The sequence below is a fragment of the Dendrobates tinctorius genome, unplaced genomic scaffold, assembly GCF_039654945.1.
Source record: "Dendrobates tinctorius isolate UK_male_01 unplaced genomic scaffold, ASM3965494v1 ptg000276l, whole genome shotgun sequence".
NCBI lineage: Eukaryota > Metazoa > Chordata > Amphibia > Anura > Dendrobatidae > Dendrobates > Dendrobates tinctorius.
Window position 1 is genome coordinate 800,355 of NW_027361943.1, and position 23,407 is coordinate 823,761.

The 23,407-nt window shown below is 44.3% G+C and overlaps 1 protein-coding gene across 1 annotated transcript in view; it reads left to right on the forward strand.

Moving 5' to 3' along the window:
- Positions 1-23,407, forward strand: part of LOC141072555 (tyrosine-protein kinase JAK3-like) — a 635,207-nt gene that overhangs the window by 532,077 nt on the left and 79,723 nt on the right. Inside the window, exon 21 of the mRNA XM_073559823.1 lies at positions 19,216-19,388. Coding sequence (XP_073415924.1) covers positions 19,216-19,388 — 173 coding nt within the window. The remainder of the gene's footprint in view (positions 1-19,215; positions 19,389-23,407) is intronic.

The window sequence follows — 23,407 nt, forward strand, 5'->3', positions numbered from 1 at the left end:
CATCACACATCCTCCGTCCCATAGTCCCGTGCCCATATACCCGTCATACATATCCTCCATCCCATAGTCCAGTGACCATATACCCATCACACATCCTCCATCCCATAGTCCCGTGCCCATATACCCGTCATACATATTCTCCATCCCATAGTCCCGTGCCCATATACCCGTCATACATATCCTCCATCCCATAGTCCAGTGCCCATATACCCATCACACATCCTCCATCCCATAGTCCCATGCCCATATACCCGTCATACATATCTACCTTCCCATAGGCCCGTGCCCATATACTCGTCATACATATCCTCCATCCCACAGTCCAGTGCCCATATACCCATCACACATCCTCCATCCCATAGTCAACCATTATGACATCATAATGAGCGGCGGGGCTTGATGACATCAGCGTTGCCATGGCAACCATTGTTACTTCATAATGAGGGGCGGGGCTTGATATGCACACACTGTTTCCCCATTATGTAGATAGGGGCATTATGACATCATAATGAGGGGCGGGGCTTGACGCGCACACACTTTTTCCCCAGTATGTAGATAGGGGCAAAATTGTTTGGTGAATTGGAACGCGCGGGGTTAAAATTTCGCCTCACAACATAGCTTAGGATAGGATGCTCTCGGGGTCCAGACGTGTGACTGTGCCAAATTTTGTGGCTGTAGCTGCGACTGTGCGGATGCCTATCCCGGACATACACACATACATACACACATACATACATACATACACACTTTGAGCTTTATATATTAGATTGCTATTCTGTAGCATAGTAAACTGTGAATGGTCCTGTAAATGGTTAATAGCTGCTCCTGTAAAAAAAAACAAAAAGAAAAAAAAACAATTGCACTGGGATTACAAGTGAGAAAAAAATAATCCAAGAATGATTTTTTTTTTTTTTTTGATATACAGGTGCAACTCACAAAATTAGAATATCATCAAAAAGTTAATTTATTTCAGTTCTTCAATACAAAAAGTGAAACTCATATATTATATAGAGTCATTACAAACAGAGTGATCTACTGCAAGTGTTTATTTCTGTTAATGTTGATGATTATGGCTTACAGCCAATGAAAACCCAAAAGTCATTATCTCAGTAAATTACAATACTTTATAACACCAGCTTGAAAAAATGATTTTAAAATCCGAAATGTTGGCCTACTGAAATGTACAGGGGTTGGACAAAATAATGGAAACACCTAACGTTTTGAATTCATAATCTTCGAACATGTTATAAACATGCAAGCCGTGACATATGGAAATGTTTTGTAGGTGATTATTTGTGTTATGTGATATGTGTATGTAAATTAACTGTTTGCTTTGCAGAATTGTAAGAACATTGATGACAACCTGATACCAATGGCAGACTTCTCGGATTTTCAAAGAGGCCAAATTGTTGGTGCTCGTATGGCAGGCGCTAGTGTAACAGAAAGTGCCCGAATGCTTGGCGTGTCAAGAGGTACTGTCTCCAAAGTAATGACTGCGTTTGAAAGAGAAGGAAAAACGTCCGCAGCAAAGCACAGGTCCGGCCGAAAGTCGAAGTTGACTTAGAGAGACCGTCGGACTCTAAAGCGAATTGTGAGAGAGGATCGCAAGACCACAGCTCCGAAAATCACTGCTGAGCTCAATGAACACCTACAGAACCCAGTTTCCACGATAATTGTTTGTCGGGAGCTGCACAAATCTGGATTCCACGGAAGAGCTGCAATTCGAAAACCGCTGCTCTCAATGACAAATGTTTCCAAGCATTTAGAGTGATGTAGAAACCTCCAGAATTGGTCCCTCGCGCAGTGGAAACATGTGATATTCTCAGACGAATCATCGTTTACCCTATTTCCGACCTCCAGCCGAATGTATGTTTGGAGACAGCCGAAAGAAGCATTCCATCCAGACTGCCTTCTCCCAACCGTAAAACATGGCGGAGGTTCTGTGATGATCTGGGGTGCTATTTCGTGTAGATCCGCTGGGCCAGTGATATCCCTTCATGGAAGAATTAACAGCCGAGATTATTTAGGCATTTTGGGCGACCAAGTGCATCCTATGGTTCAAGCACTGTTCACCGAGGGGAACGCCATCTTTCAGGATGATAATGCACCAATTCATACAGCTAGAATCATTAAAGCATGGCACGAGGAACATTGTAATGAAGTTGAGCATCTCATCTGGCCCCCACAATCCTCAGACCTCAACATTATTGAGAATTTAGTCGATTTTAGAGATTCAAGTTAGGCTAGTTTCACACTAGCGTATTTTACATGCAGTGCATGGTGCCACTAAGCCACGCCCCTGCCACGCCCCCTCCGGTCATCTCCTCCTACTATCGCACACGGCTGCATGCGATCTGCGCACCCTATCTTTAACATAGGGTGCGCAGACCATGCGCTGGCCGTGCGCTAGTAGGATTTTTGCGTGCGCTGCGCACTTTTGAAGGTGCGCCGAGCGCGCCAAAATGCAACATGCTGCGTTCGGCGCACACCGGCGCACCTTCAAAAGTGCGCAGCGCATGCAAAAATCCTACTAGTGCATGGCCAGCGCACGGTCAGCGCACCCTATGCTAAAGATAGGGTGCGCAGATCGCATGCAGCCATGTGCGATAGTAGGAGGAGATGACCGGATGGGACGGGCAGGGGGTGGGGCTTAGCGGCGCCGTACGCTGCATGTAAAATATGCTAGTGTGAAACTAGCCTTAGACGTCGATTTCCGCCGCCATCGTCGCTCAAAGAACTGGAGGGTGTTTTTACTGAAGAATGGGCTACAATTCCTTTGGAAACAATTCACACCTTGTATGAATCCATACCTCGGAGAATTGAGGCTGTAATGCCGCAAAAGGTGGACCTACACCATATTAAACTAACTTTTGTTGATGTTTCCAGGTGTTTCCATTATTTTGTCCAACCCCTGTATGTTCAGTAAGTGCACTCAATACTTGGTAAGGGCTCCTTTTGCATCAATTACTGCATCAATGCGGCGTGCCATGGAGGCGATCAGCCTGTGGCACTGCTGAGGTGTTATGGAAGCCCAGGTTGCTTTGATAGCAGCCTTCAGGTCGTCTGCATTGTTGGGTCTGGTGTCGCTCATCTTCCTCTTGACAATACGCCATAGATTCTCTATGGGTTTAAGGTCAGGCGAGTTTGCTGGCCAATCAAGCACAGTGATACTGTTGTTTCAACCCCTTAACATCTATAGACATGCACAACTCCATCAACGGAAAAGTAAAAAATTATATAAAAAAGTTACAGCTTGCAGAATAAAGTGATGCAAATATTATTTTTTTTATAAAAGTTTTTATTGTGTAAAAAACACCAAAACATAAAAAAAGATATAAATGAGGTATCGCTGTAATCGTAGTGACCCGAAGAATAAATCTGCCATACTAATTTTACCACACGCGGAACGGAGAAAAAAAACCTGAATTGCTGGTTTTTGTTCATTCTGCCTCCACAAAAATTATGTGCCTGGAAATGGTACCAATAAAAACGTCAGCTCGTCCCGTAAAAAACAAGCCTGCACATGACTCTGTTGGCTAAAATATGGAAAAATTATAGATCTCAAAATACGGACATGCAAAAATTTCTTACAAAAAAAGAGTCTTTTAGTATGTGAGAGAAGCTAAACACGAAAAAAGGATATAAATCTGATATCGCTGTAATCACACCAACTCAAAGAATAAAGTCGCCATATCACTGATACCGCACAAGGAACGGCGTAAAAAATAAAACCAATTCTTCACCTTTTGTGGATTTGTTCATTCTGCCTCCCAAAGATCGCAGTAAGGCGATCACAGTGGTTGCCCCTCACATATGGGATATTAGCGTACTCAGGACAAATTGCACAACTTTTGGGGTCCTATTTCTCCAGTTACCCTTGTGAAAATAAATATTTGGGGTCAAAAAGATCATTTTTGTGGAAAAAATATGATTTTTTTAAATTTCATGGCTCTACGTTATAAACTTCTGTGAAGCACTTGGGGATTCAAAGTGCTCACCACACATATAGATAAGCTCCTTTGGGGGGTCTAGTTTTCATAGTGGTGTCACTTGTGGGGGGGGTTTCCACTGTTTAGGCACATCAGGGGCTCTCCAAACGCAACATGATGCCCGCAGAACACGCCATCAAAGTCTGCATTCCAAAATGGCACTCCTTCCCTTCTGAGCTCTGCCATGCGCCCAATCAGTGGTTCCACCCCACACATGGGGTATCAGCGTACTCAGGACAAATTGTACAACAACTTTTGGGTTCCTATTTCTCCTGTTACTCTTGTAAAAATAAATATTTGGGGGCAAAAAGATCATTTTTTGTAAAAAAACATGTTTTTTTTATTTTCACGGCTCTACATTATAAACTTCTGTGAAGTACTTGGGGGTTCAAAGTGCTCACCACACATCTAGATAAGTTCCTTGGGTGGTCTAGTTTCCAAAATGGGGTCATTTGTGGGGGTTTCCACTGTTTAGGCACTTCAGGGGCTCTCCAAATGTGATATGGCGTCAAGCCAATTCTGCATTGAAAAAGTCAAATGGCGCTCATTTCCTTCCGAGCTCTGCCATGCGCCCAAACAATGGTTTACCCCCACATATGGGGTATCAGCAAACAAATTGCACAATAACTTTTGGGTTGCTGTTTCCCTTGGGAAAATAAAAATTGGGGGTGAAGAGATCATTTTTGTGGAAAAAAATATGGCCTATTAATTGTACGGCTGTACGTTATAAACTTCTGTGAAGCCCTTGGGGGTTCAAAGTTCTCACCACATATCTAGATAAGTTCCTTGGAGGGTCTAGTTTCCAAATGGGGTCACTTGTGGGGGGTTTCCACTGTTTAGGCACATCAGGGACTCTCCAAATGCAACATTGCGTCCGATCTCAATTCCAGCCAATTTTGTGTTGATAAAGTCAAACGGCGCTCCTTCCCTTCTGAGCTCTGCCATGCGCCGAAACAGTGGTCCCCCCCCCACATATCAAGTATCAGCATACTCAGGACAAATTGCACAATAACTTTTATGGTCCAATTTCTCCTGTTACACTTGGTAAAATAAAAACAATTGGACATGAAGTAATTTTTTTTGTGAAAAAAAGTTAAATGTTCATTTTTTTAAGCATTCAAAAAATTCCTATGAAGCAATTGAAGGGTTAGTAAACTTCTTGAATGTGGTTTTGAGCCCCTTGAGGGGTGCGGTTTTTAGAATGGTGTCACTTTTGGGTATTTTCTATCAGACCCCTCAAAGTGACTTCAAATGTGATGTGGTCCCTAAAAACAAAAAAATGGTGTTGTAAAAATGAGAAATCACTGGTTAATTTTTAACCCTTATAACTTCCTAACAATAAAAAAATTTTGGTTCCAAAATTGTGCTGATGTAAAGTAAACATGTGGGAAATGTTACTTAATAAGTATTTTGTGTGCCGTATCTCTGTGATTTAAGGGCATAAAAATTCAAAATTGGAAAATTGCGAAATTATCAAAGTGGAATAACAAAGATGGATATAAATAAACATGGTACCGCTGAAAATGTCGTCTTGTCCCGCAAAAAACAAGCCACCATATAGCTCCATCACCGGAAAAGTAAACACGTTATAGCTCTTAAAATAAAAGGGATACAAAAATAATTATTTTTTATATAAAATAATTTTTATTTCATAAAAGCAAAAAAGCATAAAAAAAGATATAAATGAGGTATAAGGTATTGAATATCTGGTCAAGGAGAGTTATTCAATACCTTATAGCAGTCTGCAAACTGATGAAGGCCGCTTGTGGCCGAAATGTTGATATATTTTGGCTGCATTAAATATGCCAGCATTATTCCTGAAGTTGAGTGGCAAGTCTTTTCATGTATACACAAGGTGTGGGTACCTACTTGTGCACTCTCCCAAGTAGTGCATACAGTGTTTTTCTTTTATGAAGTACAATATGTCATGAGAAAACATTCTCAGAATCACAGGGATCTGTTGAAGCGTTCCAGAGTTATGACCTCATAAAGAGATAGTGGTCAGAATTGTAAAAATTGGCCTGGTCAGAAGGTGAAAACAGGCTTCGGGGTGAAGGGATTAATATTAACTACAATTATTATTTTATATTAATACTAGCTGAAGAGCCCAGCGTTGCCTGGGCATAGTAACCAACTGTGGTTAGTTATAGCAAATTATAATGATTATATTGCACATAAAAACATTTCACATCATATATTCAACACGACAGATTTGCAACACACATTAACTAAACGATTACCCAAGTATTGATAGTATTTTATTTTCAACTCATTCAAGAGCCTTTTGATAAACAACATGTGTATCTGTGTATCTAACCCTATCCTGTGTGATACTTTCTGCTGAGCTGTGTATCTAATCCTATCGTGTGTTACTGACTGCTCAGCCGTGTTTCTAATCCTATCCCGTGTGATACTGACTGCTGAGCAGTGTATCTAATCCTATCCTGTGTGATACCATCTGCTGAGCCGTGTATCTAACGCTATCCTGTGTGTTACTGACTGCAGAGCCGTGTATCTAATCTTATTCTGTGTGATACTGTCTGCTGAGCCATGTATCTAATACTATTCTGTGTGATACTGTCTGGTGAGCTGCATATCTAATCCTCTCCTGTGTGATACTGACTGCTGAGCTGTGTATCTATTCCTATCCTGTGTGATACTGACTGCTGAGCTGTGTATCTAATCCTATCCTGTGTGATACTGACTGCTGAGCTGTTTATCTAATCCTATCCTGTGTGATACTGCCTGCTGAGCCTTGTATCTAATCCTGTCCTGTGTGTTACTGACTGCAGAGCCGTGTATCTAATCTTATTCTGTGTGATACTGTCTGCTGAGCCATGTATCTAATACTATTCTGTGTGATACTGTCTGGTGAGCCGTGTATCTATTCCTATCCTGTGTGATACTGACTGCTGAGCTGTGTATCTAATCCTATCCTGTGTGATACTGACTGCTGAGCCATGTATCTAATCCTATCCTGTGTGATACTGACTGCTGAGCTGTGTATCTAATCCTATCCTGTGTGATACTGACTGCTGAGCTGTGTATCTAATCCTATCCTGTGTGATACTGACTGCTGAGCTGTGTATCTAATCCTCTCCTGTGTGATACTGACTGCTGAGCCATGTGTCTAATCCTCTCCTGTGTGATACTGACTGTTGAGCTGTGTATCTAATCCTATGCTGTATGATACTGACTGCTGAGCCATGTATCTAATCCTATCTTGTGTGATACTGACTGCTGAGCAGTGTATCTAATCCTATCCAGTGTGATGCCATCTGCTGAGCCGTGTATCTAACCCTATCCTGTGTGATACTGACTGCTGAGCCGTGTACCTAATCCTATCATGTGTGTTACTGACTGCTCAGCCGTGTATCTAATCCTATCCTGTGTGATACTGACTGCTGAGCTGTGTATCTAATCCTATCCTGTGTGATACTATCTGCTGAGCCGGGTATCTATTCCTATCCTGTGTGATACCATCTGCTGAGCTGTGTATCTAATCATCTCCTGTGTGATACTGACTGCTGAGCCGTGTATCTAATCCTATCCTGTGTGATACTGACTGCTGAGCTGTGTATCTAATCCTATCCTGTGTGATACTGACTGCTGAGCCATGTGTCTAATCCTCTCCTGTGTGATACTGACTGCTAAGCTGTGTATCTAATCCTATCCTGTGTGATACTGACTGCTGAGCTGTGTATCTAATCCTATCCTGTGTGATACTGACTGCTGAGCCATGTGTCTAATCCTCTCCTGTGTGATACTGACTGCTAAGCTGTGTATCTAATCCTATCCTGTGTGATACTGACTGCTGAGCTGTGTATCTAATCCTATCCTGTGTGATACTGACTGCTGAGCCATGTGTCTAATCCTCTCCTGTGTGATACTGACTGCTAAGCTGTGTATATAATCCTATCCTGTGTGATACTGACTGCTGAGCCGTGTATCTAATCCTATCCTGTGTGATACTGGACTTCCCCTGCAGTCTGTGTCAGAGGGTGGTCTATGTTGGCACGGAAATAAGTTGTGTTATTTCCAGCTTTACAGAAGGATGATAACACCATAGAAATGATAAGAATAATAGGCAAAATTGTTTGGTGAATTGGAACGCGCGGGGTTAAAATTTCGCCTCACAACATAGCCTATGACGCTCTCGGGGTCCAGACTTGTGATGGTGCAAAATTTTGTGGCTGTAGCTGCGATGGTGCAGATGCCAATCCCGGACATACAATTAATCTAATATATAAAGCTCAATGTGTGTATGTGTGTATCACTTGACATTGAGAAGAATGAGTATGCTGACATCCACTTATATACCGTATGAGCCCACACACAGTCCATCTACATACAGTATGAGCCCACACATAGCCCATATATAGCCCATAGCATATATATATATACAGTGTGAGCCCTTACATAGCCTCTAATATACAGTATAAGACACACATAGCTCCTTATAAGCAGCACGAGCCCCCACATAGCCCCCTATATGCAGCATAAGCCTCTCATAGGTTCCTGTATACAGCAAGAGCATTCAAATAGCCTCCTATATGCAGCATGTTCTCTCATATAGCTTCTTATACACCGTGTGAGCCCCATAACAGCCTCCTATATAGAATATGAGCCCTCACATAGCCTCCTATATACAGGCACACATTATATATTGTGGTAGATCGGCTCACTCAGCTGCACACGGATGTAGATACGGGGACACTGCAGGTTTTAGAACTTCCTTTGGTTTATTGTAGGCAGCATAAACCAAGGTGTGGCAAAGAAAATACAACCCTCTGGGCAAAACAGGAAGACAAAACAAAATGGTTGCAGAAAAACACAGTCCTTCTGTGAGCAGGGTTCTTCCTGCTCACGGCTGGCAGCACAATCACTGTTCAGCTTCACAAATCCATGAAATACTTTCCTGGAGTCCTACTTCACCAGGTGCACACACTGAACACTGAAAGCTCTTTCCTTCAGCCATTTAAGCCCAGACCATGTGACTCCTCAACTACGTGACTGTTCACATGACTGTGACATCACCAAGGTCCTGTCAGCACACAATGATGCTGGCTCTGTAAGTGGAGATACGGGGGAACACTCTCCCACCGGCTCTATGAATGTCCCCCTAAAACAAGCCCATAACATACTTTAGCATAACCCTCACAACACTTACTGTGCTGGAAGAAATAAAACTGGATTTTAAATGCCATTAGGCTTAGTGAAGCATAGCTCCCCTCTATTACATTACCAGTGACTCTCTCTCTCTCTCTCTCTCTATATATATATATACAAATATATATATATTAGCGCTATGCTCCGATCCCTGGGGATCTATTTCTTCTTGTGGCTGGCACGTACAGAAAAGGTTATGGGAGCTTTCCTACAGCTGTGCTGCTGTAAGGAGGTAGAAGGGTCCGCGGGCACCTATTCTGTGCCGGGTCCGGAACTGTCGGGGCTGTCTCCTCTGTTGTCTGGCGGAAAACATAAGGGACCGGACAAACCTTTGCACCCGTAAGTAGGGGGTGTGGCTAAGATGCAGCAGCCACAGTGCTTGCAGAAGCAGTCAGTCTTGGCAGGAACAGGCAGAGCGCGGCAGGGAGAGAAGTGTGCGTCGTCCCTGGAGTACCGCTACCGCACAGGTCCGTCTCCGCGTACCTCCACTGCCACTAGCAGAGGCAGGAGAGAGAGACGTGCAGTGTGTCCGGTGGTTACTAGAAAACAAGGTGACATACGCTGTGAGCCCGTGAGTACAGCGCATGTGCCACCTAAGAGAGACCGGGTGCGGGACAGATGCTTGCGCCCTGACCTGCCAATATAGATTGGCCAGGCTATGTTGGACCCGGTGTAACAGGGTCTTCTGTGCAGTAATACCTCTTACATTACCACCCCGTGTTTTAGGAGGTCCACTCTGCTTTTCCTCACTTCTGGATGAAGGACGCTGGCTCGAAAGGATTTGTAGCATGGGAACATATAAAAGATCACTGCTTCTCCACGTATTTCCAGTGTGACAACATTTTACTCACCGGTCTCAGAATATATACAGTCATGGCCAAAAGTATTGACACCCCTGCAATTCTGTCAGATAATACTCAGTTTCTTTCTGAAAATGATTGCAAACACAAATTCTTTGGTATTATTAGCTTCATTTAATTTGTCTTAAATGAAAAAACACAAAAAGAATTGTCCTAAAGCCAAATTGGATATAATTCCACACCAAACATAACAAAGAGGGTGGACAAAAGTATTGGCACTGTTCGAAAAATCATGTAATGCTTCTCTAATTTGTGTAATTAACAGCACCTATAACTTACCTGTGGCACCTAACAGGTGTTGGCAATAACTAAATCACACTTGCAGCCAGTTGACATGGATTAAAGTTGACTCAACCTCTGTCTTGTGTCCTTGTGTGTACCACATTGAGCATGGAGAAAAGAAAGAAGACCAAAGAACTGTCTGAGGACTTGAGAAACCAAATTGTGAGGAAGCATGAGCAATCTCAAGGCTACAAGTCCATCTCCAAAGACCTGAATGTTCCTGTGTCTACCATGCGCAGTGTCATCAAGAAGTTTAAAGCCCATGGCACTGTGGCTAACCTCCCTAGATGTGGCCGGAAAAGAAAAATTGACAAGAGATTTCAACGCAAGATTGTGCGGATGTTGGATAAAGAACCTCCACTAACATCCAAACAAGTTCAAGCTGCCCTGCAGTCCAAGGGTACAACGGTGTCAACCCGTACTATCCGTCGGCATCTGAATGAAAAGGGACTGTATGGTAGGAGACCCAGGAAGACTCCACTTCTTACCCCGAGACATAAAAAAGACAGGCTGGAGTTTGCCAAAACTTACCTGAAAAAGCCTAAAACATTTTGGAAGAATGTTCTTTGGTCAGATGAGACAAAAGTAGAGCTTTTAGGGCAAAAGCATCAACATAGAATTTACAGGAGAAAAAAGAGGCATTCAAAGAAAAGTACATGGTCCCTACAGTCAAACATGGCGGAGGTTCCCTGATGTTTTGGGGTTGCTTTGCTGCCTCTGGCACTGGACTGCTTGACCGTGTGCATGGCATTATGAAGTCAGAAGACTACCAACAAATTTTGCAGCATAATTTAGGGCCCAGTGTGAGAAAGCTGGGTCTACCTCAGAGGTCATGGGTCTTCCAGCAGGACAATAACCCAAAACACACTTCAAAAAGCACTAGAAAATGGTTTGAGAGAAAGCACTGGAGACTTCTAAGGTGGCCAGCAATTAGTCCAGACCTGAATCCCATAGAACACCTGTGGAGAGATCTAAAAATGACAGTTTGGAGAAGGCACCCTTCAAATATCAGGGACCTGGAGTAGTTTGCCAAAGAAGAATGGTCTAAAATTCCAGCAGAGCATTGTAAGAAACTCATTGATGGTTACCGGATGCGGTTGGTCGGAGTTATTTTGGCTAAAGGTTGTGCAACCAAGTATTAGGTTGAGGGTGCCAATACTTTTGTCCGGCCCATTTTTGGAGTTTTGTGTGAAATGATCAATGTTTTGCTTTTTGCTTCATTCTCTTTTGCGTTTTTTCATTTAAGACAAATTAAATGAAGATAATAATACCAAAGAATTTGTGTTTGCAATCATTTTCAGGAAGAAACTGAATATTATCTGACAGAATTGCAGGGGTGTCAATACTTTTGGCCATGACTGTATACATACAGAGGACAGGACAATCAATATGTGGCGGGCCAGTAGATAACAGTCTCCAATTAAGACGCCAGATGTACATTACAATAGCCGCAGGTGGCCGGCGACCCCCGATCATTTACCGTGGGATTTACAAAGGTGGGGGAGGTCAGAAGTGGGATATCTCGTTTACCTCTGCCCAGGGGTCGCAACCAGTCAGTTGCTGCATTAGGGGTATGCATCTCACATTGCACCTATCATACATGCATCTCCTATTCGGGGTGCTGGGGGGTTCTGTAACACAGCTCCCCCTTTTCAGCGACATGATCGGCATACACAATCGGATCCTTAATGGATCGGCTTGGGGATGACCGAAGTCTATGGGGTTGGTACAAGCTCCCTTTGACGACGTAGTCCATCGACGACGTAGTCCATCTGGTCGCTATTTCCCACTTCCCACCCAATGTCCTAAATAATGAACCTCTGCTTTGCCCACGTGACACTTGTTGGGGTTCAAGATGATTCCGGCCTTGTGGATCCTGTCCAATACTGTCTCTAGGTGATTTAGATGCTCATCCCATGTCGCGCTGTAGATGGCGATGTCATCCAGGTAGGCACAAACATAGTCCTGGAGACCAGCCAGCCTCTGGAAGGTCGCAGGGGCATTCTTCATCCCGAATGGCATAACTCGAAACTGGAATAAGCCGAACGGTGTGACAAATGCAGACTTGGAAATAGCATCAGGACTTAGGGGGATCTGCCAATAGCCTTTGCATAGATCGATGGTGGTCAAATACTTTGCCCCCACCAGCCGGTCTAACAACTTATCCACACGCGGCATGGGATACGTATCCGTCACCATTTTCTCATTTAGCTTGCGATAGTCTACACAAAACCGGGTAGTCCCATCCTTCTTGGGTACTAACACTACAGGGGATGCCCAGGGACTATCTGACTCTTCAATGACCCCTAAACGCAACACCTCTTGTATCTCTTGTTGCATCCCTTCTCGTACAGACTAAGGGACGCGGAAGGGAGGTTGTCTCAGGGGTCTGATCCTGAGTCTCAACCTTGTGTTGTGCCAGGCAGGTGTACCCCAGTCTCTCTGAAAATATCCTCTGTCGCTGCCTCAACAACGCCTCCGCCTGCTGTCTCTCCCGGGGCCCTAGGTTTTCTCCCAAGTGTAACTGGTCCCATGTTTTAGACTGAGTCCTCTCCCCGAAGACATTAGGCAAGGGGAGTCAAGCTAAATCCTCTGCTTCAGGTGCACAGATGGCCACTACCTCCCCAGGGCGCTCCCGGTAGGGCTTCAGCATATTCACGTGGAACACGTGGATATCCCTGGGGTCGTCGCAATCGGCGACATTGTGGGTGATGTCGGCTATTTTCCCCACTACCTGGTAGGGCCCCTGCCATGCTGCTTTGAACTTGTTCTGACTAGTTGGTTCTAACACCAGGACCTTCTGTTCTATCTCAAAGGTGCTTTCTCTGGCCCTCCGATCGTACCACACGCGCTGGCGCCGTTGGACCGCCTGCATGTTCCCACATACAGCCTGAGTCAGCTCCTGTAGGCAGTCCCGGAATTTCAGCACATAGGGCACAATAGGTTTCCCTTCTATGGTTCCCTTCCCTTCCTAGTGTTCTCGCACTAAGTCTAGGGGTCCCCTTACCCGCCTCCCGGGTAACGAACGGGAAGAACCCTGTGGATTCTTGGGGCACCTCCCGATAGGCAAATAGGAGGTGTTGCAAGAATTTCTCCCAGTCCCTGTAGGTCCTGGTAAAAGTCCCAATGAGTTGTTTTAATGTTCCGTTAAAACGTTCACACAATCCATTGGTTTGCGGATGGTACGGGGCGCTTCTAATGGACTTTACGCCGCAGTTTCCACAGTTGGCTGGTCACCTCTGTTGTAAACTGGGTACCCTGATCCGAGATAACCTGCTGGGGAAATCAACCCATGAGAAAACCTGGAGCAGGGCAGCTGCCACCGTCTCTGCCAGTATGTTAGGTAATGCAACCGCCTCTGGATACCGTGTGGCATAATCTACCACTGTCAATATATACTTTTTCCCTGATGCACTGGGTTTGGCTAACGGCCCTATCAGATCAACCGCTACTCAGCTAAATGGCTCCTCCACAATGGGGAGCGGGTGTAATTTGGCCTTGCAGTGATCTCCCCTCTTGCCAATGCGCTGGCAACTGTCACAGGTCTGGCAGTACTGATGAACATCATAGGTTACCCCCGGCCAAAAGAAGTTTTGTGTCAGATGATGCCTGGTGCGACTGACGCCGTGGTGCCCGGCCAAGGGTATGTCATGAGAGATTCGCAGTAGCTCCTGCCTATACTTCTTGGGCACTACCAGCTGTCGTTTTATAGTGGGGCTCGTCCATGTGTGGCGCTGCTCTGTAACCCGGTAAAGGAGTCCCTGATGCCATAAAAACTGTTCCCCTTCAAGTACTCCTCTCCCCTCCTGTGCCTTCCCATGATACCCTTGTAATGAGGGATCCTCAAGTACCTCCCTTTTAAACTCAGCTGGGGTGGCCCAAGAAATGTGTCTGGCTATGGGAATACATGTAGGGCTGGGGTGTCTTACCTGGGCCTCCTCTGAGTGTGATTCCACCTCCGCAGCTCAAGCTTGTGTCCGGGTGGTCACAGGATAGGTCTCAGCCAGAGGGGCGACCAAGAATGCAAACAACATGGGCCCCAAGTCATTTCCCAGGAAGACGTCCGCAGGCAAATCCTCCATCAGGCCGACCTCAACAAGGCCATCGCTGACTTCCCAGCTCATGTGAATCCTGACAGTGGGCAGTCGATGTATGGCTTCCCCAGCTACACGGACAGCCACTATCCAGTCCGTCTTCTCTTGGCTTCACAAGGGTCAAAGTTGCTCCGGAATCTCTTAGTCCTGCATACGTTTCCCATTAACCCACACTGCCTGCCGATGCTGTTGTCGATTATCTGCTCGGGCTGCCTGCACGGGGTCTACTTCATGCAGCACTTCCTCCATTTCTTGCATCCCCGGATGAGTCCTAGCCCACAATGCCGGGTCAGCGTCGCCTTGGTAGTAATGTACAGCGGCCCGGTTGACGGTAACCGTTCCCACCTTTGGCCACTGGGTACGCTGAGTCCGGTTGGGACATCGTCTTTGCAGGTGCCCCAGCTGATGGCAGATGTAGCATCGCGCCTCAGGGGGACTCTAGTAGGCCGGGGTTTTAGCTGGTCCGCCGACAATCATCTGTGGTTTAGGGGCCTCCAGACCCATGGGAGGGCCACTAGTGATAGTCTTTGATCCTGGCAACAGAGACCTCTTGGCATCATGATGTTCATCAGCCAGACGAGCGGCCTCCTCAAGAGTCATTGGCTGTCTGTCCCGAAGCCATTCTTGTGTCTCGGGGGTTTAGTCCAGTAAAGAATCGCTCTAACAAGAAGAGCTGGAGGACGTCCTCCTTAGTGGTTGCTTGGCTCCCTTGTACCCCCTGTAGCAGTGACCACTGTAGTTTACAGGCCCATTCAGCGTGGGTATCTGTTACCTGTTTTATAAGTCTGCGGAACTTTTGGCGGTATGCCTCTGGTGTCAGAGCATACTGGGTCAAGACCACTTCTTTGACCCGCTCATAGTCCATGCAGTTCTCATAAGGTACCGTGCGATAGGCATCCGCTGCCCGGCCTGTCAGCTTGCTGGACAGAACCTGAACCCCATCCTCTGGCTTCACTTGATGAAGGGCACACTGCCGCTCAAAGTCCTGCAGAAAGCCATCAATGTCTTCCTCTGCCTCCCCCAACTGTCGGAAGGCATTATACTGGATTTTTTTGTGGCTTACTGCTGACGGTACCTGGGCGGAGGCCAGAGCTCCCCCTGCTCGCTGACTCTCCTCTCTCCACTCTGCCATCTCCATCTTGGCGAGCTCTATCTTTGCTAGCTCTATTTTGGTTCGCTCTGCCATCTCCATCTTGGCTAGCTCTATCCTGGTCCGCTCTGCCATCTTTTCCTTCAGATCAGTATGCACATCGGCCATCACCTCTCATACGATCTTTACTGCAGGGTTTGGGCCATAGAACACCTGTCTGCTCTTTACCTCCCTCTGGAATTCAGTCTCTTCCACATTCACATTGGGAGGCGCTGCACTGTCATGTTCCATGATGGCTGCTATCAAATCCGCTTTTGTTTTGTTGCTGGCGATTAACCCTCGAGCTTCCACCAGGTCTTTTAATGTATTCCTCTTTAACTTCTGGTAGTTGTTTTCCATTCAGTCGTTTACTATAGACGGTGTATCATATCCTGCCGCTGCCACCAATGTAACAGGGTCTTCTGTGCTGTAATACCTCTTACATTACCACCCCGTGTTTCAGGAGGTCCACTCTGCTTTTCCTCACTTCTGGATGAATGACGCTGGCGCGAAAGACTTGTAACATGAGAACATATAAAAGATCACTGCTTCTCCACGTATTTCCAGTGTGACAACATTTTACTCACCGGTCTCAGAATATATATATACATACAGAGGACAGGACAATCAATAAGTGGCGGGCCAGTAGATAACAGGCTCCAATTAAGACGCCAGACGTACTTTACAATAGCCGCTGGTGGCCGTCAACCCCCGATCATTTACCATGGGATTTACAAAGGTGGGGGGAGGTCAGAAGTGGGATATCTCGTTTACCTCTGCCCAGGGGCATAGCTTGTTTCTCTATTACACTTCTTTTCTATTCGCACAGTACATCCTTTTCTTTTGCAAAAGTCAATAATGTTAGACCATCACAAACTACCACTATCACAATTTGAAAATTCAGGTGCTTCTCACAAAATGAGAATATGATCAAATAGTTAATTTCAGTTATTCAATACAAAAAGTGAAACTCCTATATTATATAGAGTCATTACAAACAGAGTGATCTATTTCAAGTGTTTATTTCTGTTAATGTTGATAATGGCTTACAGCCAATGAAAACCCAAAAGTCATTATCTCAGTAAATTAGAATAATTAACAAAAAACACATGCAAAGCATTTAAAAAGGTCCCTAGTCTGTTTCAGTAGGCTCCACAATCATTGGGAAGACTGCTGACTGGACAGATGTCCAGAAGGCAGTCATTGACACACTCCACAAGGAGGGTAAGCCACAAAAGGTCATTGCTAAAGAAGCTGGCTGTTCACAGAGTGCTGTATCCAAGCATATTAATGAAAATTTGAGTGGATGGAAAAAGTGTGGTAGAAAAAGGTGCACAAGCAACCAGAATAACTACAGCCTTGAAAGGATTGTTCAGAAAAGGTCATTCACAAATTTGGGGGAGATTCACAAGGAGTGGACTGCTGCTGGAGTCATTGCTTCAAGAGCCACCACAGACGTATCCAGGACATGAGCTACAAGTGTTGCATTCCTTGTGTCAAGCCACTCATGACCAATAGACAACACCAGAAGCGTCTTACCTGGGCCAAGGAGAAAAAGAACTGGACTGTCGCTCAGTGGTCCAAGGTGTTGTTTTCAGATGAAAGTAAATTTTGCATTTCATTTGCAAATCAAGGTCCCAGAGTCTGGAGGAAGAATGGAGAGACACACAATCCAAGCTGCTTGAGGTCTAGTGCGAAGTTTCCACAATCAGTGATGGTTTGGGGAGCCATGTCATCTGCTGGTGCAGGTCCACTTTGCTTTATCTGTCTTAGCGAACTGGGTCAATAAAATATAACCTTTATTATTTATATTAAAATTACTTATCTTATACAAAAAAAATTACTTATTAAAAGTACAAACGTGCAAATACAAATAGTGCAAATGAAGAAAAAATGCGGAGCATCGCCATATATATCACCATATCACCAGGTCCACTGTGCTTTTTCAAGACGAAAGTCAGCTTAACCATCTACCAGGAAATTTTAGAGCACTTCATGCTTCCCTCTGCCAACAAGCTTTTCGAGGATGGAAATTTCATTCTCCGGCAGGACTTGGCACCTGTCCACACTGCCAAAAGTACCAATACCTGGTTTAAAAACAATAATATCACTGTGCTTGATGGCTCAGCAAACACACCTGACCTTAACCCCATAGAGAATCTATGGCGTATTGTCAAGAGGAAGATGAGAGACACCAGACCCAACAATGCAGATGACCTGAAGGCTGCTATTGTAGGGAGGACGAAGAGATAGCAGGTACCTGCATGCCAGGTCCAGAACTTGAGAGGCTGCATCCACTGTTCCCGGGGGGAAGCTTGAAGGAGGCAGACCTTCCCCTACAGCCTGGGAGAAGCCTGAGTGAGCCGGACCTTCCTCCTGACCAAAGGGGGCAGGTAGAGCCAGAAAAGCGCACGCAGCAGTGGAGGAATAAAAAGAAAAAGCGCTTGAAGCAGGTCAGTCTGGCGCCGGCGCAGAGCAGTGGAGAGGGCAGCACAGAGAGCAGCGTGCAGAGCGGTGAGCGGTGAGCGGTGAGCAGCGCGCTCTGCTTCCCCCACCAGAGAGTACTGGCGTGACGACGGGCTATATAGAAGAACCCCCACCGTCGCCAGCAGAGAGCCAAGCAGAGTCATGCAGAGCAGAGCCATGTAGAGCCGTGTGCACAGAGCAGAGCTGAGCCAAGTGTTGCAGCAGCCACAGAGAGTAGTGCTCCGGCACCAAGCAGATCAGCGTCGCCTGCTGCCAACAGCGGGGACCAGGGTGAGCGGGACGTGCGGTGTGTGTCCAGTGACCGCCAGAGAGAACCAGGTGCCGTACACTATGTGACCGTGAGTACTGCACATGCGCTTCCCCAAGAGAGACCACACACGGGACTACACTTGCGCCCAGACGTGGGCAGAGAATAGTTGTCCTGACCCTTGTTACCTGACTACCCCATTTAAGATAGTTAAGGAGCCACGTTGGGCTCGCACTGGACTGTGGCCCATGTTTTTGTTAGCCTCATCAGTACATGGACATTTGGATGTTTTGGGTTGTCATTATAAATTAAAAAGAGAAAACACAGTAGATTAACAATAAATGGCTGCACCCAACCACTAATCATGAGTGGAGAAATATTTTTAGTGTTATCATTCATATTCTCTGAAGAATGGCCAAGAAAACAAAAATTCTGCCTGGGTATGTAATCTTTTGAGCACAACTGTAGTGTTCTCACCCATTACAATACTCCTTCCATGGCTCCATAGAGAAAATGCCTTTCACATAGAACATGACAACCCCACAATGAACTCCACACAGTTTTCCTCCAATACCATCCACATGTACAGTATGATGACCCCATTGTGCCCCAAGACAGAATGATGTCCTTACAGTGCCCCCTAACGCAGTATGATGAGCATAGAGTTTCCCCTATGTTGTATGATGGTCCAACAGCTCCCACACAAATAACTACGCATTCCCCTGATGCTGTGCTACGGTTTATGCATTCTGTGAAATCTGGCTCCACACAATAGGCAAAGTCTAGTTATGTGATCACACCTGCTGCACTGAGTGCATGATCTGCAATTATTAGCAGTACAATTCTAGTAGGGTGTCATCCTTCTGACTAGTAGAACTCTACTGGAACTTATTTATAATATACTTTTACTTTTATTGTGTATTTAGTCACCAACTTCCTTATATAATCTATTTTACAGGGTATGTTATACTTAGGATCTCAAAGATACCTACATCGAGATTTAGCTAGTAGGAACATTCTTGTAGAAAGTCCAAACCACGTTAAAATTGGAGACTTTGGCCTGACAAAAATCCTGCCACAAGATAAAGAATACTATGTAGTCAGAGAACAAGGACAAAGCCCTATCTTCTGGTAAGTGGAAGTTAAATGACTAATCTAACCGTAATAAATATTGTTTTTCCACTGGATAGAAATTAAATGTGAGCTGTTGGGGGCCCAAACATTGTCACCATCAACGATCTCCAGAGCATCGAAGCAGGTGCCCCATTCAAAGTTATTGACAATGGCACTGATGAATAGCTGAGCACTTACTGTATTTTGGGTATCCTGTGCTGGGGTCAGTGTGCAGGGAGGAGGTGACCATGTTCTATGCAAACACTGTGATAGTGAATAAAATGCTTTCAAGTTTGGTATTAACTGTCATTATAAAGCTGTCTGTGAGGACAATGAGATGACTGATGTGAAGTGATCTGACATATATGGAACTGTCAACCTATTTTCATACTCAATGAATCATGTGAAAACTGCAAGATTTCAGGATTTTTTCATATAAGTCATAACATGGGAAATTTGAAAAAAACTCCAAGTAGTAAATTAAAATACATTTAATCTAAAAGCTTGATTTAAACATTATGATCATATTCTGATGATGCTTTATTTAAGGGCCTTGCCGCAGCTTGTATAACTCTTCTGACTGAAGCAAGCGTGCACAATTAGCCAAGCTGATTGTTAATGTTTATTGGAATTTCAAGGGAGGCAGCTGTTGGCCGAATAATAAATCAGCAGGCAGTAATAAACATCAATAAATAATAAATCTTAGGCCTCATTCAAGGGTCTGGATTTAAACAAGTATGTGAAAAAAAATGGTACCGGTGTCATGAGTATTTTGCATTGCTGTAGAAAATTATTCAGAATAGAGAGTCCGACTCCTCAGTGGTTGATACCTTTTAATGGCTAACTGAAAAAAAGGTAACACATTGCAAGCTTTCGAGACTTCGCAGGTCTCTTCATCAGGCAATGACATAGCAATATCTGAAGAATCACATATTTATGCACAACACAGCACAGAAAAAATGCAATAGACAAGTGACGTGAAGCAGAATTATCATTATGGGGAGTGATAGACTGTTATGGCCATAAATATTGGACCAGTTCATAGATTAGGAGTGAAACTCACTCCTTATCTATGAACTGGTCCAATATTTATGGCCATAACTGTCTATCACTCCCCCATAATGATAGTTCTGCTTCACGTCACTTGTCTTATCTATTGAATTTTTTCTTTGCTGTGTTGTGCATGAATATGTGTTACCATATTTTCAGTTAGCCATTAAAAGGTATCAACCACTGAGGACTCTCTATTCTAAATAATTTTCTACCTACTTGCTAACACGGTACAAAAATATACATCTTTCCTGTATTGCATTACTGTGTCATCCCTGTGTCCGTTTTTACCATCGGAGTGCTATCCGTGTGATCGTCACTACCATTAGTGTAGCTCTTATATATTTTCAAGTAGACTATTGTAACTCTCTATTAATCAGTCTCCCTCTTGCTAAACTTTCCCCACTCCGATCTGTCTTGAATGCTGCAGCCAGGATCATTTTCCTCACCAACCGTTACACTGATGCCTCTACCCTGTGCCAGTCATTGCATTGGTGAACCATCCACTCCAGAGTTAAATATAAACTTATCACTATCACCCACAAGGCACTCCACGGTTCAACACCACCCTATATCTCCTCCCTTGCCTCAGTCTACCACCCTTCTCATGTCATCCATTCTGCTAATAACCTAAGATTAAAGTCAATAATCCGAACCTCCCACTCCCATCCCCAAGACATCTAGTGTGCTGCACCAATTCTTTGGATTGCACCACCAGGACAATTTGATTAATTTTCAATACCCACAGTTTTAAGCGTGTCCTAAAAATGTACTTCTTCAGACTGGTCTACTGCCTCAACATATTTATCTAACTATCCCTGTGTTGCCCATTAAAAATTTTCTTCATAACCAGGACCCTTGTATGATCTGTTCTCAGATCCTTCATCCATTTAATGGCCCTCTGCGTCTGTACTTTTACACATACTTTTTGGTTACCAGATCATGTAGCACCTCATTTATTACATTGATGGCTGGATCGTACAATGAAAGCAATTGTAACCATCCACCTTTCATGTCTCCCCTATTTCCTCATAGATTGGAAGCGTTCGAACAGGGCCCTCATTCCTCTTGGTATCTATTGATTTATTGTTATTCTGGAAATGTCTTTTATTTTCTTTACAAGTCCCCTCTAAAATGTAAAGTGCTGTGGAATATGTTGGCGCTATAGAAATATTATCCATGTGTCCATCATTACCATCAGTGTGCCATGCTTGTTTCTGGTTTTACCATCAGTGTGTCATCCTTGTGTCCATCTGTCTTTACCATAAGTTTGTCTTAAGTGTGTCCGTCTTTACCATCAGTGTGTCTTAAGTGTGTCCATCTTTACCATTAGTGTTTCATCTGTGTCCGTCATTACCATCAGGATGTCATCCGTGTATCCATCTTTTCCATCAGTGCTTCTTCCGTGTCCGTCTTTACCATCAGTGCGTCATCCGTGTGTCCGTCTTTACCATCAGTACATCATCCGTGTATCCGTCTTTTCCATCAGTGCTTCTTCCGTGTCCGTCTTTACCATCAGTGCGTCATCCGTGTGTCCGTCTTTACCATCAGTACATCATCCGTGTATCCGTCTTTTCCATCAGTGCTTCTTCCGTGTCCGTCTTTACCATCAGTGCGTCATCCGTGTGTCCGTCTTTACCATCAGTACATCATCCGTGTATCCGTCTTTTCCATCAGTGCTTCTTCCGTGTCCGTCTTTACCATCAGTGCGTCATCCGTGTGTCCGTCTTTACCATCAGTACGTCATCCGTGTATCCATCTTTTCCATCAGTGCTTCTTCCGTGTCCATCTTTACTATCAGTGCTTCATCCGTGTATCCATCTTTACCATCAGTGCGTCATCCGTGTATCCGTCTTTTCCATCAGTGCTTCTTCCGTGTCCGTCTTTACCATCAGTGCTTCATCCGTGTATCCGTCTTTACCATCAGTGCGTCATCCGTGTGTCTGTCTTTACCATTAGTGCAGTCATCCGTGTATCCGTCTTTACTATCAGTGCTTCATCCGTGTATCCGTCTTTACCATCAGTGCGTCATCCGTGTGTCTGTCTTTACCATTAGTGCAGTCATCCGTGTATTCGTCTTTACTATCAGTACTTCTTCCGTGTGTCCGTGTTTACCATCAGTGTGTCCGTCTTTACCTTCAGTACGTCATCCATGTGTGTGTCTTTACCATCGGTGCAGTAATGGGAGAAAGGTGTGCACTCAGGTCTAGAAATGCGAGCTGCTGACAAAACGGACTGGGAAAGCCCCAAAATCCAGAAGAAACTATGATTCACCGCCCACTCTATATGATTCTTTGCACAAAATTACAAGTTTATTGGTAGATATCCAGTCCAAAAAAAATGCCGTAACAAGATGAGACAGAAAAATTTATACAGCTTAGACACCCAACGTTTCAAGCCTCCCTGGTCTTAATCATGAGATACAAAAAGACATAAAAAGAGGCATATAAGGTATATGTATAATATGGACAAAACATGAAAAAAATATTGATGAAAAAGAAATAACAATAGGACTAAAATTATGGCACTGGATTCCAATACAAACAAGTAAATACATAAAGGAAACATGCAACATAGTAAAGTAGTGTTAGCTATATTAACCAAAGGAAAAAAGCAAAAACATAATAAAATTATAATCTACATAAGACTTGATTACATAAAAGTCTATTGTAACTGGTATTTATAGGAATTAACAGAATAATCAATAGTAGCTGGTATTCTCAGGAATGAGAGAGATCTAGCTATTTACCTTGGTTGCTGTAGTGTCATGGTTAATAAGGCAAGCATGGAAGGTATGAGACCCCTTGGATATCCCCAGATACTGGAAACAAGGATGGGGGTATTAGTAAATGCACAATGGAAAGAAAAATTAAGTGCGTAGGTATGAAATACCTGTAATATATATGGTGGTGGCAGAAAGTGGCCGTCAGTATTCAATTCAGACCTGTATTAAACATATAGGATTATATATGGATGCATGTTGCATA